At 42.0% G+C, this 16,779-nt stretch overlaps 2 protein-coding genes across 2 annotated transcripts in view; both read right to left on the bottom strand.

Annotated features, from left to right (window-relative positions):
* The window catches only part of wdr19 (WD repeat domain 19), a 21,322-nt gene extending 19,295 nt beyond the window's left edge, over positions 1 to 2,027 (bottom strand). The window contains exons 1-7 of the mRNA XM_058385057.1: positions 1,946 to 2,027; positions 1,356 to 1,447; positions 1,209 to 1,274; positions 985 to 1,116; positions 688 to 803; positions 392 to 507; positions 236 to 316 (exon numbers count right to left, since the gene is read on the bottom strand). Of these exons, the coding sequence (XP_058241040.1) occupies positions 236 to 316; positions 392 to 507; positions 688 to 803; positions 985 to 1,116; positions 1,209 to 1,274; positions 1,356 to 1,447; positions 1,946 to 1,951 (609 nt within the window). The 5' untranslated portion in view covers positions 1,952 to 2,027. The remainder of the gene's footprint in view (positions 1 to 235; positions 317 to 391; positions 508 to 687; positions 804 to 984; positions 1,117 to 1,208; positions 1,275 to 1,355; positions 1,448 to 1,945) is intronic.
* Positions 2,028 to 3,762: 1,735 nt separating this feature from the next.
* On the bottom strand, positions 3,763 to 16,437 carry ncapd3 (non-SMC condensin II complex, subunit D3). Its single transcript, XM_058384447.1, has 35 exons — positions 16,334 to 16,437; positions 14,622 to 14,770; positions 14,372 to 14,534; positions 14,115 to 14,290; positions 13,784 to 13,954; positions 13,405 to 13,466; positions 13,203 to 13,290; positions 12,965 to 13,095; positions 12,447 to 12,519; positions 12,235 to 12,360; positions 11,901 to 12,162; positions 11,775 to 11,813; positions 11,531 to 11,662; positions 11,355 to 11,428; positions 11,128 to 11,262; positions 10,688 to 10,908; positions 10,011 to 10,202; positions 9,684 to 9,781; positions 9,489 to 9,598; positions 9,298 to 9,405; positions 7,861 to 7,969; positions 7,652 to 7,753; positions 7,329 to 7,567; positions 7,175 to 7,254; positions 6,957 to 7,094; positions 6,444 to 6,577; positions 6,176 to 6,363; positions 5,940 to 6,050; positions 5,679 to 5,846; positions 5,488 to 5,591; positions 4,723 to 4,790; positions 4,530 to 4,577; positions 4,351 to 4,413; positions 4,197 to 4,242; positions 3,763 to 4,033 (listed from the first exon to the last, which is right to left on the bottom strand). The coding sequence occupies exons 1-35, from the start codon at positions 16,383 to 16,385 to the stop codon at positions 3,958 to 3,960; spliced, it is 4,236 nt and encodes a 1,411-aa protein (XP_058240430.1). The 5' UTR covers positions 16,386 to 16,437; the 3' UTR covers positions 3,763 to 3,957.
* Positions 16,438 to 16,779: the final 342 nt, after the last annotated feature.

Below are 16,779 nucleotides of genomic sequence, written 5' to 3'. Positions count from 1 at the left end.
GAATCTAAGTAAATCAGAGTGAATTTGAATGAATCTGAGTAAATCAGAATGAATCTAAATGATTCTGAATGAATTTGAACGACTCTGAATGAATCTAAATGATTTTGAATGAATCAGTTAGATTCAAATTACTCAAAACAGCTTTAAATGACTCAAGTTAATGAATTTCAACATATTTCTTTACTGTGTGTGTGTGTGTGTGTGTGTATGTGTGTGTGTGTGTGTGTTCATCCACCGTGCTCTCTCCTGGTGACGATCTCTCATCCGTCTTCATCACAGAGAATTGAATATCAGCTGGATCCGCTCGAACAGAGGTCTGAGGGACACAGAGGACATTAGAACTTTCTTTTCCTTTTACTTTCCACACACACACACACACACACACACACACCTGTCTAATGGTGTCTCCTTCGTGATTGCTGACTGTTATATTGTGATCCTCGCTGCCCAGTGCTAACAGGTTCTGAGAACTCCAGCAGCCACATGTGATCCTTTTAGTGTGTTTACCTACACACACACACACACACACACTCTTCAGTTTGTACAAATTATAGAACAATGTTACAAATTCACATTTTGTGAAATGAATCGGAGTCACTGAAATGAATCATTTAAGGAATCAAATGACTCAGGTCATTAAAATGAATTTTTTATGGTGTAGATATTATTTTATTTAATTATTTTTACCCAGCACTGGAATCTTGCGGGATGTTTGCTGGTTATAAATGAGCAGATTTCCTTTAGACGTCCCGATCGCCAACAACGGCCCCGTTTTGGACCACAGCAGAAAAGACAGCTGATCTCTAAACATAATCAAGAGCACCAAAACTCATCAGTAAAGAGATGGAGAAGGCCTGGCCTCTCTATCCGTCATTCACAGTGAAAGGGGGCGTGGTAACTTAAGGCACTCCATATTCGTATAGCAAATATTATTCATTTATAAACACAGGTTTTCATCACACACACACACACACACACACTTACACGGATCTCATGCCGCTGTCCAGCTGTGACGTCTTATTGACGTTGGCGTCCCACAGGTGAATGGAAGTGGATTTTTCCGCAATGACGGCCAAAGTGTCTCCATCTTTATCCCAGTCCAAAGAGACGCACCTCCTAGACACACACACACACACACACCTATTATCCCTACAGAGTCAATCACAAAAAACCCGGTTCATGCAGATGTTACAGATGTGCCTTCATACCCAGGGAGATTCATCTCGTTCATCTTCTGTCCATGGCGGTCGAAGATCTTCACGGAGTTGTCTGGGCTAAAAGAGTTTATTAAGGAGGGATAAGTGAATAAAAAAAATGTGAACATGTCAATGAATCGGATTTAAACGATTCCTTACCCAGCAACAGCCAGATAATTCCCTAAAGACCTCTGCCATCTGTACTGCAAACATGAGCCACTCCAGGCTTTTTCAGAAAGAGTGAAGACCCGCTGAAAAAAGGAACAAATAATAATAATAATAATAATAATAATAATAATAATAACAACACAACAACAATAATAAAAATAACAATAACAACAATAATAATAGTAACAATAACAACAACAATAATAATAATAATGATGATGATAATAATAATAATAATAATAATAATAATAATAGAAGCCCAAAGGTTAAGAAGAAGACACAAAAAAACCCTTAGTATTCCTGTTAGTGAGTTGCACACTAATACTAGCTTACTCAGTAGTACGCTAGTATTCTCTAACAGTTAACTAGTCGTGCATGCTAATTAGTACACAAGCTACCACGCTCCGTTGTGTTTATTAGCAAAGCTAGCTCCGTTAGCTGGAGATTTTTCAAGCAGCTGCATCGTCCGAGGTGCCAAAAAATCCAAACACCCCTAAACTACTAGCGACAGAATTAATTCATATAATTCTTTTTATATGAAAGACGTCTGTTCGCTTTATTAAAGAGCACGCGCTACAAACCTTCATTTTCCACAAATAAGCGCATAACAGAGAAGTTTCTTCTTCCCAGAATGCCTCGCGGCCACGCGTCTGCGTCTCCCTTAGCGACTGTGACACGCTGCTCGAGCTCCGTGCCAGAAACACAGACTCGTACTGCGCATGCGCTAAAATGCGCTAAAACGTATTTTTATTTTATTTATTTTGTTATTTATTTATTTATTAATTATAAGTACAAAACAAGACGTGTAGGGCAAATATAAAACCATGCCGTACCGTTTAAAGTAAGACAACAAAACATAAAATGAACAAATATGAAACAAAACAAATAATGCATTTAAATAAATAAACAAACAAACAAATAAATAAATAAATACCATGACAAAAAATGCTATATAAGGGCAGTTACATAAATTTTAAATGCTTTAGAATTTTTTTTTCTTGTTTTCAGAAGTTTCTTATTTTGTGGTTTCGTATTAAAAAGCGTTTCTAAATATATTTTCAGATCAGTTTTATAAAAGGTAATATATGAAGTATACGCAGTTTTTTTTATAATACAATAATATAATATGATGTTATAATGCATTAAAAACCTAATGAAACCATTTTTCGCACATGCGCAGTACAAATCGTGTGCACAGAACGGGTAGTGTTAGAAACAGCCGATCAAATCACGCAGATTTTACAAATTAAACCCACCCGTATTTGGGTAAATCCCGCCCCCAAGCTATGATTCGTGAGTTCGTTAGCGGGGACGATTGAGCGCCTTCCCAATTGTCCAATCAGAGAAAAAGATGTGCTTGTTAGCCAATCACAGTACAGTAGGCGGGATTTGAAAGAACCGACTTAGAAAATAATGAATTATAAATTTTAATTATGCATTAAAGTAGTAATTTAGACCAAAATTAAAAGATTTTCTTTTTTTTAAAAAATCCCTCATATCCCAAATGTGTGTGAACAAGTAATGTTTCTTATCTGAAATCTGAAACTTTAGTTGTTCACTGAAGCTGTGAATCTAATGCCGCCATCTTTTGCTCATCTTGTGTGTACATCTGTACTAATTACACAGGATGATGTGATAATTATTCGTACCCAGTGGTCACTACACCCACTGTATAGTTCACTAAACACGTCTCCAGTTACTGACTGCAGTCCATCAGTTTCTATACAGACATTTTTCAGCTCATCTTGAGCCTCACCATGACTGAAGCATCTTAGCTAGGACTAACTGTTTAGTTGTGGACCAAATTAGTTTTAAATCCTTCCACATCATTATTCAAAAAAAGTAGATGACCAGTGCATGTGAAAGAGAAGAGTATGTTGTTGGGATATCTGAGGTCCTTCATTATCTTCCTGGCCACGGTCCAGCACGCTTGCTGTATAGGGAGCTCGGTGCAGATGGTATGCTCGGCTGACCGCACCACCCTCTGGAGAGCTTGCCCGTCCTGGTGATATTTCCAAACCTGGTGCAGGTGTAGAACATCTTTAGCACCTTTAAGCGTCCGAGATGGTATAGACGCTGCCGGGCTTTCTTCACCAGGGTGTTGACGTGACAGGTCCTGCATGATGTGAACACCCAAGTACCGGAAACCGTCCACTTTCTCCACTGGGGTCCCAGTGATAATGAAGGGCTGGTAGTTTGTACTGAAGTCCATTATCAGCTCCTTAGTCTTGCAGACGTTCAGGAGGAGATTGTCGTCCTGGCACCATGTCTCCAGGTTTATCAAATCTGTGAAAGTTTAGTTAACATTGGAAGGAGTCTCCAGTGTCAGTGTGTTGGACTAGTCATTAAAAGAGAGAAGGCTTTGGACACTTTGGTTTGAGTTCAGCTTTCTTACACTTTATTAACGTCAAAAGTTACAGTTATAACAGACATAGAAAAACCGAGAGTTCCTTTACCAGTTTATTCCTTTATATATACATACACACACACAGAAAACATTGTAGAAAAACTGACATACAGATGATAACGTTGCGATAAAAACAGATACACAGACAAAGATTATTTGAAATTATTGTGCGATATAAACGCATGTTCATATCTGCCGTCTCTTGCTCCGGCTTTTCCTCACGACCGGAGACTGTACGTTCCACTGCCTTGGTGCTGGAGCTCTTTAAAAAGGGAAAGAGTTCATATTTTTAGTCGAGTGAATACGAGTTTAGTTTTTTTTACGGCAGATCATATCTTTATGATGTTCTGCATCATTTCTACACAACGTCAAAACTTTCTTTAGCTCTAAAATCTCTTTTTTTTTATGTCTACTGAGAGACTTACTCGTGCTCAGGTGACATCAGATGGAGGACGTTCTCGCTGCTCTTGCCTGCGGAACGGAAAACGATCACAGATACGTTACGTCACGGCAAGAATCGGAGCATCAGCAAACACAACCTCGGTTTAATAAACTCAGTGTAGTTAAAGATAGAATTACCAGCAGCTCCGTCGTAGCAGATGGCACTAAATTGCTCGCCAAAGGTCACTTCATTCATGCTCTCTACACAGAAACACACAGCAAAGACAAGACACTCTGATCAGGCTGCGTCCGGATTGGCTGTAACTAGAGCTAATGAACGTAGAATAAATTCCAATGAAATGTCCAGGATGTCCTACCCTGTGGAGTACTGATCGCTCTCCCGTCATAAACTCCTTTTGCAGGTCCTGTAGAAAAAAGCCCAACATTACTGATGATGGTATACACGAGAAATAAAAACCTGCTGTTTAATCGGAAAACAATCAATTAAGCTAGACCACGATTCTTCACATAATAAGATAGAAATCCAACAGTCTTGATGAGAAGGTTTACCTGAACTCATGGCACTGCGGGAAGGTCTCTGTCCAACAGGGGTCAGAATTCCAGCGAAGGTACGCCGCCTATGAGGAAAACACAAACACACACACACACTCTCATCAGACTCACAATAAAACAGGCATTACAGAGCCAGGTGAAGTGAAGAAGACTGATGATCTCCTCATCATGGCACCTGTTAGTGGACATTTTCTGAACATTTTGTCCTAAAGTTGATGTTAGAAGCAGGAAAAATGGACAAGCGTAAGGATTTGAGCTCTGTGTTTGACGAAGGGACAAATTGTGATGGCGGATAGATGACCGGATCAGAGCATCTCCAAAACTGCAGCTCTTGTGGGGTGTTCCCGGTCTGCAGTGGTCAGTATCTATCAAAAGTGGTCCAAGGAAGGAACAGTGGTGAACCGGCGACAGGGTCATGGACGGCCAAGACGTGGGGAGTGAAGGCTGGCCCGTGTGATCCGATCCAACAGATGAGCTACTGTTGCTCAAATTGCTAAAGAAGTTAATGCTGGTTCTTATAAAAAGGGGTCAGAATATACACAGTGCAGGACGGGTCAGGGCTGTTTCGGCAGCACCAACACGATATTAAGCAGGTGGTCATAATGTTATGGCTGATGGGTGTATTTATACTAGCTTTGTGTAGGGTACATCGATGATTATTATTGTTTTTAATAACGTTCAAGTGACGTTAGCAGTACAAACTCCGGTCTCTGCATCGCGGACATGTCGAGTAGGATGGGTGTATGTGGAGACGGGCGTTACCTGAGTGTGTCTGCATTTTGTGGTGTGTTTGCGGGTCTCTGTGCAGACTGAGGAGGCAGAGGTGTGGTTCTGACACCTGGAGCTGGAGACGCAGCGCTGCTACCCTGAACATACACATGACATAACATAACGTACACGTGACATTACAGGTGTGGAAATATGTGTGTGTGTGTGTGTGTGTGTGTGCCCACATTATTTCTGGGTGACAGAGTGAAACTGCTAAGCCGCTGCTCCAACTCCTGCTGCTCCTGCTCTTTTTGTTTCTCAAACATCTTCAGGTTGTACTCCACTTCTGCAGCCAGCTGCTCATCTGCTGCAAAGACCTCCTTCACCTCAGAGCGATAGTCCTGCATGGTCACCTAACACACACACACACACACCATAAATCCCTAATGTCTAATTAATACCAACCACTCTACCATCGTTGACCCTTTAACCCTGTCCCCTTTTACCTGCAGGTAGGCCATGAGGTGTTTGAGCACGGGCGAGCGTTTCTCCTCCAGCATGTTCTTCAAGGCGATGACCATGGGGATCATGTTCTCCACAAAGTTCTTTTTCTGCACCTGCTCAAGCAGAACACGCTCGGATTCAACCACAGATCTGAGATCAGACGTCCTGCTTAATATAGGAACTAGAACCTAGACCAGTTTTAAAGCTCTGTGTGTGTGTGTGTGTGTGTGATTGCAACCTGAGAGACGAGCTTTTTCTGCAGGACGGCTTTAGCGGCAGCCATCTCGTCGTCGGGTACGTCGTCGTTGGGTGAAGGGCCACTCATGGCGGTCAGCTTGATCTCCTTCAATGACAGGACGTCGAACACGTCAGCCAGCAGCTCGGCGCCTTCGGAATCTAAAGGCAGCTCCGAGTCCACGAAGCACGCTGTAGGCGATGCACAAGGTGAATCCTCGACTCTGAGATCTAATACACACTTCATATCCTTTTACACACACAGAGCTTACCAAGAACGTCCTGGCTGATTCTGGAGGTAATATTAAAACGCTGCTCGTCTGTGAAGTGTTTCAGGAGGAATCTGTAGATTCTGAATCGTTTGCCCTGGTTCTTCTGGCCTTTGAGAGAAAACCTGGTTTTCTCACTGACCACACACACACACACACACACACACACACACACACACAGCATCAGACACACGCGAGATGAAAAACATTTTAATGAATCATTTCATCTTGATTCATTCCAATTGATTCAGATTCACTTACATGTGTTCAGATTCATTTAGACATCATGAATCACCTGATTCTTCTTAACTGATCTATGAAGTGATTCAGGTTTCGATTCATTCTGGATGTGAATGATTCATTCCTGTTCGTTTCGATTGTTTCACTTCGCCCAAATCTAAAGCAGACAACTACTACTAATTGTGTGTGTGTCGTAATAATGTGCTTATGTATCTCTGCCTTGACCAAACGATTCACTGATTCAGTGTTTAATTAAAACGCTCTCAGCTCACTCACCTCTCTGTCTGTGGGAACCTGTTGTACTTCTTGTGCTTCTCGTAGGCGTTGAAGTGGAAGATGCACTCGATGAAGTGCTGAGAGAACATCAGCGGGTTCTTCTTCAGCAGCAGGTCCACCAGGCAGTACTCGCAGAGGCTTCACAGCGGCAACAAGAACACAATGAGAATCTAGTGACTTGTAAAAAAAGGGATGAATGAAAAGTCCTGAAGACCTACTCTGCAATGGAGGGATCTGGGTCCACCAGGACGGCCGCGAATCGGAAGAACAGAGATCCTTTCCATTTGACAAACTCCTCCTGGAACAGACACCTACAGTGTTACGGTCTTAAACGTGCTGCATATATTAGGCGCGCTCATTAGCTCTTTATACCTGCAGCAGATTGGTGAGCATGATGAGGCTCTGCTCTCTGATGAGCGCCTCTGTGTCTCTGAGGCAGGCTGAGATGTTGTTGATGTACCGGCTCAGCGTGTTGGGGTAGCGCACGCACAGATCACACAGCACCACGACCACGTTGCTGCGCACCGCTAACTCGGTGCCAACCTCAAGCTCGCGTGCAAATGCAGGAATGTAGCGCGCCATCAGCCCCTCGTGCTGCAGGCACAGCTTACCTGAAGAGAGAGAGAGAGAGAGAATGAAGGGTAGTCTGGTTTTTAAATAAGGTTCCAAGGTTTTGGGACCGGTGTGCATCATACCTAGCGTGATGACTGCGTGAGCTCGTACCACTGTCGGCATGGAGGACGGCTTAAACTGAGAGAGAGGCTGACTGGCTGGTAACTCTGCACCTTCTCCAGCCACTGGAGGAACATCACACACACACACACACACACACACACCATACAGTTAAGAAAGAATATGCAAAACAAATGTAACTACAAATGGATGAAAGGAATAATGAACGCACTAGGTTGCTCAGAGGTGGTGAGAATGGACTGAACCAGGAGGAAGACTCGCTTTTGCACTTTGGCAGGGCAGTGTAGAGAGGCCACGCCCAGAGTGTACAGGTGTTTCACCTGAGAGAGAGAGAGAGAGAGAGAGAGAGAGAGTGTGAGTGAGTTAGAGAGAGAGTGAGAGAGAGAGAGAGAGAGAGAGAGAGAGAGAGAGAGAGAGAGGGAGAGAGAGCGTGAGAGAATGAGAGAGAGAGTGAGAGAGAGAGAGTGAGAGAGAGAGTGAGTGAATGAGTGAGAGAGAGAGTGATTGAATGAGTGAGAGAGAGAGTGATTGAATGAGTGAGAGAGAGAGAGTGAATGAGTAAGAGAGTGAGTGAGAGAGTGAGTGAGTGAGTGAGAGAGAGTGAGTGAGAGAGTGAGTGAGTGAGCGAGCGAAAGAGTGAGTGAGTGAGAGAGAGAGAGTGAGTGAGTGAGTGAGAGAGAGAGAGAGTGAGAGTGAGTGAGTGAGTGAGTGAATGAGTGAGAGAGTGAGAGAGTGAGAGAGAGAGAGAGAGTGAGAGAGAGAGAGTGAGTGAGGGAGAGAGTGAGTGAATGAGTGAGAGAGAGAGAGAGAGAGAGAGTGAGTGAGTGAGTGAGAGAGAGAGAGAGAGAGAGTGAGTGAATGAGTGAGAGAGTGAGAGAGAGAGAGAGAGAGAGTGAGTGAGTGAGTGAGAGTGAGTGAGTGAGTGAAAGAGTGAGAGAGAGAGTGAGTGTGAGAGAGAGAGAGAGTGAGTGAGACAGAGAGAGGGAGAGAGAGAGAGGGAGAGAGAGAGAGAGAGAGAGAGAAAGAGAGAGAGGGGTTAGCTGATGTGGAAAAAACCTAACACACCGTGGGGCTTCCCATGGACTGGTGGTGAATAGAATAGTTTAAAGGGGAAATAAGATTATTTGCTAAATAAAGTAAACATGTAAGGTGGAAGACAAACTGCAGCTCTAGTGCAAAAACAACAAGAAAAAACACTGAAACCAAGTACACTGACCAGGCATAACATTATGACCACCTGCCTAATATTGTGTTGTTTTGTTAAAACAGCCCTGACCCGTCCTGCACTGTGTGTTCTGACCCCTTTCTATCAGAACCAGCATTAACTTCTTCAGCAGTTTGAGCAACAGTAGCTCGTCTGTTGGATCGGATCACACGGGCCAGCCTTCTCTCCCCACGTCCACCCATGACCCTGTCACCGGGTCACCACTGTTCATTCCTTGGACCACTTTTGATAGATACTGACCAATGCAGGCCAGGAACACCTCATAAGAGCTGCAAGAGTTTTGGAGATGCTCTGATCCGGTCATCTATCCGTGACAATCGGTCTTATTCACTTCACCTGGCTCTGGTCATAATGTTATGCCTGATCGGTGTACATCTTAAGTGATGAACTAGGAGAAGTATAAAAATGTAGATTTTGTCTTACCAGCAGATCCTCATTTAGATTCTCTGCCCCTCTCTCGTTTAAGAGGACGGTGGACAGGTACTCCTCACACACAGACACCAGCTCTCCACAGAACTGGTTCAGGAAGTTCTTTAACACATACACACACAGAATGAATGAAAAGTGTGCGACAATGGCAGTTTTTTGAATACGACACTAGTGTGTATTGTTACCATGGTGTCCTTGATGTTGTCGGATTGTCCGAGACTGAACATAGCGTCCACGCTGGCGCTGATCACCTCCAGGGGTAGATTGAAGCCCTTCAGCCAAGCCATCAGATCATCTATACATAAACAAACAAACACACTTATAACACTTCATTACTCCATCACTTCATGTACATATTATTATGTCATTTAAGCACTCACCGATGATCCTGCTTTTACTTTCATCATTGATATTATCTGCAGTGTGACCAAGGACAGTCAGAATGTGGCAAGTTGTAGCCACATCACCAACCGGAGACCTGTCAGACATCCGATATTCACTCCTTTAATCTTTAATATAACGTGGCTGATCAGTTATGTTTACGCATGAGGACGAGTGCTGACGTTTTATTAACAACCTAATATATGTAGGATTAAGAAGAGCTAGAGCGCCTCCCCACTGACCCATTACATCAGGTCATGTTGAGCCCCCTCCCCCCCCCACACACCCCAGCCCAGTCCACGTGTACATGGTGTGCGAGTGCTGACCTGAATGTGTGATCCCAGGCCTCCAGAATTGTGCCCAGGTTAAGCTTAGTGCAGCAGCCGGCCACTTTGGCCAGCAGCAGCCACGCGGCTGGGGCCTGTTCACGCTCCGTGTGCCAGATCAGACTGTTCACCAACAAAGTGGAAAACTTCTCCTGTCTCGACCACACACTGAACGCCTTACTGAAGTATCGCCTGCAGAGAGAGAGAGAGAGTTAAAGAAGAAAGTACAGAGATAGAGGGGGGGTTAGAATAGAATGCAGAGATAAACACAGAGAGAGAGAGAGAGAGAGAGAGAGAGAGAGAGAGAGAGAGAGAGAGAGAGAGAGAGACGAAGCACAGATATAAACACAGAGAGAGAGAGAGAGAGAAAGATAGTTAAGGAAGCACAGAGATAAAGAGAGAGAGAGAGAGAGAGAGAGAGAGACAAAGAGAGAGAGAGAGAGAGAGAGAGAGAGAGAGAGAGAGAGAGAGAGAGAGACAAAGAGAGAGAGAGAGACAAAGAGAGACAGAGAGAGAGAGAGAGAGAGAGAGACAAAGAGAGAGAGAGAGACAAAGAGAGAGAGAGAGAGAGAGAGAGAGAGACAAAGAGAGAGAGAGACAAAGAGAGAGAGAGAGAGAGAGAGAGAGAGAGACAAAGAGAGAGAGAGAGAGAGAGAGAGAGAGAGGTAAAACCTCACCCGAGATCCTGACACTTATCACACATTAGCCTCAGCAGGTCCCAGGCCACTGTCTGGGAGGCGTTGTCATGGCGATAGCTTCCGTGACTTTTGATGTGAGTGATGATTTTGTCGTTGAGGCACTCGAGAGCTTTCTCCTGTACGGAACTCTCCGAGTCCATCACTGCAGGAACCACGCCCCTCAGCCACGCCTCCTGCACCTCTGTGCTGTCGGGTAGTGCCTACACACACACACACACAGAGTTAACAAAAGCCAAAACACAGCTTTGTAGTCCAATAACTAATACTTTTAGTGCCTAAAGTTTGATATTTTAGTTCAACAAATAATAAAATGTGAACATTTTAAAGCTTCTGTACAAAATTTACTAGAATAGAATAGCAGGTAGAATAGAATAGAATAGCACCCCCACCCCCCACCTGAATAAACATAAACAACTCACTGTGAGGAGATCCATGAGACACTGCATGGCTTTCTTCTTCACGGATACAGCTGGGTCTCGACAGCGCTCGGAGAGGATGGCCAGATTCTCCGGACTACATGTGATCACGCCGTGCTTCAGGAGGCTCATTATAGTCTTCACACACACACACACACACACAAAATGAGATTCTAATTCACTGCAAATGTTAAAAGACAATCAACGTGTGTGTGTGTGTGTGTGTGTACCTCGAGGGCACATTTCCTGACGTTGGTTTTGGGGTCACTCACACGCTGTTTGAACAGAGCCAAGGTTTCCTGATCTAAAAATTCAGAAAGATTTATAGTCTCCGCTCATGCAAGACTGTGGTGCAGTTGAGCTATGGTGTGTGTGTGTGTGTGTGTGTGTGTGTGTGTGGACTTACACTCGATATCGGTAGCGTCGCGGCTCATGCCGTCGTCTGTGCTGTGGTGACTCGTGCTCTTGTGCTTGGTCAGCTCGATGGTGCGGAAGGTCAGGGCTGTTTTTTGCACCGTCTCCCGTCTTTTTAGAGTCTCTGGGGAAAACAAACAAAAGCAGATAAATCTTATGAGATGTTTTTAGGATCATAAGTATAATGTAATAGCTCCGATAAAGAATAAAGAGGAAGCAGAAATGTTATTGCTTACGCTCGGAGCGTCCGGTCTCCATTGTGGTCTGTGAGCCAGCTGAGAGAGAGAGAGAGAGAGAGAGAGAAGTATAAAGATCTCACTCAAATAATCTTGAAACCTTTAACAGAGGGGTAGATAACATACTAGTGGATGAGGAAGAGAAGAGCTCGTGAATCCACTTGGTGGCGTTGTGACTGGGCAGCTCTAGGCACTGGGCGAGGCAGTGCATGGCGTGCGCTCTGACCGTTGGCGAGACGTCAGAACGGCGTCCGTACACCACGCTGCGCACCAGGAAACGGTGAGAGAGGTATCCAGCCAGATCCGCTTCGAGCGTCTCGTCAGCCTCACGTTCCTCCTGCGCTAGCAGCACCATGGCTACGTCCAGAGCGAACATGCGGAACGCCACCTGCAGGCGCAGAGAGGATTTCAGCCAGCGTTCAACACTAAACACTAAATGTACAGAGTTCCCGTTACTCACCCTGATATTTAAAGAATAGTTATAAAGCCACTTGACAAAAGTGGCATAATTCTCGCACGGCATCTTAGTCACCAGCTTCCCGATAGCTTGAGCACCGCTAGTACGATATTCTGCCTTCTCCACCATCTGAAACACACACACTCTCTAGTCACTTGTTCCATGGCTTTATATATTTATTAATAATTATTATTAGCGACTCCTTGTTAATGCACCTGGTGACAGATGTGCTGTATGAGGATCTTCAGCAGGGGCAACGTGGCCTCGGTCTGTTCGTCCACAAGATGGCTGCAGAACACACACAGGAGAAACTTTATTCATTAATTCATTTATATATATATATATATATATATATATATATATATATATATATATATATATATATATATATATATATATATATATATATATATATTCTCCAATATATAATATATATATAAAAATTCTCCAATAAAAATCTAATAGAAATTACAATAAGTTAATGAATATAATATATAAATATATAATTTATAGACTGATATTTTCTATTTATTTTTAAATATTTTCTACTGTATTTTTAGGCAGTTTAAATATTTTAAAATGTAGAAAATTTAGAATAAAATCAGCTTCTTCCAATTAATAATCCAATCCTAGTATAAATAAATAAATAAATAAATAAATAAATAAAGTTATAATTATCATTACATTTTTTCCCCCCGCAATATCAATATAACATCTAAACGTTATTTCTTACCTGATGAAGAGGATGGCCTGGTCTCTGGCGTTGCAGACGGCCTGCGACGGGGCGAGGAGACTGGGCTTAGCTCTCTCCTTCTTCATCATCAGAATGACGTACAGCATTTGGTGGAAGACACGCCGGCGACACTGAAGACAAAAACATTTATTCAACAAACTCGTCACTGATTCCTTCACGTGGATTCCAGTCCAGTTACAAAGTCTGAAAGCTATAAGAGAATATTCTAGACACACACCTCGTTTCCTTCACCGTGATTGGAGGAGCAGAGCAGCCAGAGGCCATGGAAGGCGAGTTCAGGAAGGCTCTGCAGTTTGTTCACGTCACTGATGACAAAACAAAAGAAAATCCATTACAATGTAAGGACATAAACTGACCAATCAGGAGTAAACACAGTTACTTATAGGGAATTGTACTGAATGCTGAAAGGTGACACTGACCGTTTCTCAGAGAAGGACAGCTCTCCGATGACTGGCTCGAAGTTGGTGAGTTCGGTGAATAACTGCAACAACCATTAAAAGATCAGAAAATAATAATCAGAGAGAAATCAGGAAGAAAAGACAGGACATATAGTCAGTTAGAGGTCCCGCCCATATCCATAAAGCTCCGCCCCCCAGGATTTACATATATAAAATGACCGAAGGGCTTTTTGAGATTCCTTAAACTTCAAGTCAAACCTTGTGAACATGAGCAGCTTAGCCGCTGAACCATCAGTGCTCTTTTTTTCTTGTGTCCAGCAATCTAATCTAAAGCTTACTGGTGAGACCAGCTGACCCGGAGTACCCCTCACTACTGAACCACTGACCCCTCAGTACTGACCCTCACGCAGCTATCGGCACTCTGCGGTTTGTCCCTGAGCGAAAACTTCTCCAGCAGCTGGAGCAGCGTCCGGACGAGTCCGACCACGTCCTCGCGCATCCCCAACAGATCCTGAGCTGAAAAATACACCTCCTCGCCTTCTTCATCCTCATCCTCCTCATCGATCTCCATCTGGAAGAGGAATGCTCACGATCACATGTCTTTAATCTCTTTAAACAAATCTTACATTAATATACGTTTGTCCAATACTGTATTATTGGTTGGAGAGGGAGAAATAACATTGAGCAATCATTTTTCTTTAGCTCCGCCCCAAATGTCTGGGATGACACACCTCCTCCGAGACTTTCTTTGGAGGTTTGGCCCGTTTCCCGCTCTTGCTGTCGCCCTGCAAACTCTTCAGCGTATCCTTCTTGCGTTTCTTCCCCGAGCTCTTCGGCCAGCACTTCAGCACCACGTCCAGGCATGTGTCGAACAGGATCTGATGGAAGACTTTATTGGCTACGCTGCCTGTAAAACACACACACACCCTGAGCCCTATTTGGACGGGATTAACTTTCCTAAGGTCTAACAGGACCTACTGAGACTCACCTGGGATTCGGAGAAGCAGCAGATAGAGCGATGCCGCCTGCAGGCTGTGACGTCTCTGCTCTGCGCTGGACGATTTGGCTTTGGCGCCGAGGATGAAGCAGGCCAGCACGGCCACCAGGGACTTCACCGACACGCCGTTTTCTCCGAACAGCTTCCAGACGCTCTGGAGACAAAACGGAGACATCTGACATTACACCGGAAGATCAGGACACTCGACGATTCCATTGCTTCACAGAGCCTCACGTTATACCTGAGTGCTGTCGTCTTCGGCGGAGAAGGGCAGCAGCTGCTTGTAGACCTTCTTAAATACATTCAGGTCTTCTTTGATTTCCTCTTCGATAGAGGAGTCGAGAGGCTCGGCGTCCGTGAACTCGCAATCCCACACCACATCCACCCAGACTGGAGAGAGGACACACACACAATATTTATTTTTATACACTTACTTACTTTGTAGATTTTTTAATTATTGTGCTTTTCCTCTTTATCACACCTTTATTTGTTGTTGTTTTTTCCTTTCTTAATTATGTCTTAATTATTTACTGTTCTTTTAATCTTCACACTGTACAGCAATAGGAGGATTTTTAAATGTGATTTATTATTATTATTATTATTATTATTATTATTATTATTATTATTATTATATAATATTATTTATTATTATGACAAATTATTTTTATTAGAATTATGGCTGGCTAACCTGTATTTTATATTAGTAATATTATTATTATTAATAATAATTTCACTTAGAAAAATAGAAATAAAAATCATTTTATTAAAACCTCCTATTGCTGTACAGTGTGAGGTTTAAAAGGAAACACTAAATAAATACCGAAATATTCAAATAGCAAAGTAAATAATAGATAATCATTTGTAAATATTTTTAATGTTAGAATATTAATTACATTATTATTCATTTTTTTATTATTATTAATTAATGTGATTTATTACTATTAACATTATTATTATTATTATCATCGAATAATATTATTTATTATTATGAATGGGACTGATTTAAAAAAATAACCTGTATTTTTATATTATTAATTAAATAATTAATAATAATTTTACAAATATAAAATTAAAATAATTTTATTAAACATATTGCTGTTCAGTGTGAAGTTAAAAAGCAAACAAGCAAAAATAAATACAAACATTTTCATATAGCAAAGTAAACAATAGATTTTATAATTATTTTTAATATTAAGATATCATCATTATCATTATTAAATGATCAATTATTTATTTTACTACATTAAAAATTTATAAATTTTAAATACTACTACTACTACTACTACTACTACTACTAATAATAATAATTATTATTATTATTATTATTCCTGTTTACATTCTACGCTTCTCATATAGTTCAAAATGCGAAGTGAAATATCTCTTTTTCAATCTTGGCTTTAAGTAATAAAGTAAACAAATAAACAAACAAACAAACAATCAATCAAACCCCATCTACCTAACTGTAACTCATGAACTAGGATCTCATCCCAAATCCACACTCACAGACTACACAGTGCGCAGCGGATTAACCGGAAGCACCTTGATTTTAAACCCTATCTAGTGCACTTCTGTAGAGAGGAGCAGGTGATTTGGGACGGAACCGAAATCTCCGTTTACTCTTTTACGAAGCGAAACCGAAGGCTCTACTACAGGTCTCTCCTGTATTCATCTGCTCAGTTATGTACACACCTGTACACGGTACAAGTAATACTTAACAAATAATAAATATTTTAATTAGCTAATCTAGCAAGCCCGCGTTAGCAGTGTTTAATACCGGGTCTCAATGTTTTGGGCTAATGACGTTAGCTTAGTGAGCTAGCTACATCCTCACTTGACAGCCTGACTTGTTTTTTTTTTTTCTTCTGACGAACAGAAGACATCTGTAAATATCTTAAACAACAGATTTATAGGAATCTTATTAAATAAATTATTAGAAAACAAACAAAAGCACACCTGTAGATACAGCATCTAACTTCAGCAGCTGTATCGCGCGCAGCAGCTCCATTTTACCTTCGAATCCGCGCGCCAAACTCTAGACCCTTCTCCCGGCACGCACCGCGCATGCGCGAGGTCTGATCAGGGTTGCCAGATTGCTATCTTAAAGCTCTAATGTCTTTTAAAAGTAAAATGTAGAACGACATACTGATAATACATTATCTATAATGGACATAAAGTCGCACCGATGTAAAAAAAAAAAAAATTGTGATGAAACAAAAATTAAAGGAATATCAATAAAATCAGAACTCTCGCATATAATTCACATTTATTGCGTTATGGGACAGAACGGAAAAACCATTTTTAACAATAATTAAAATAACAGAACTGTTACAATAACAACATACTTCGTAAAGGAAAGAATGAATATAATCAAAAACAAAGTAAGTAAAAAAAATACAGTT

This window comes from Hemibagrus wyckioides, linkage group LG29, assembly GCF_019097595.1.
Source record: "Hemibagrus wyckioides isolate EC202008001 linkage group LG29, SWU_Hwy_1.0, whole genome shotgun sequence".
Classification (NCBI taxonomy): domain Eukaryota; kingdom Metazoa; phylum Chordata; class Actinopteri; order Siluriformes; family Bagridae; genus Hemibagrus; species Hemibagrus wyckioides.
This window is presented reverse-complemented; position numbering and strand designations above follow the sequence as displayed.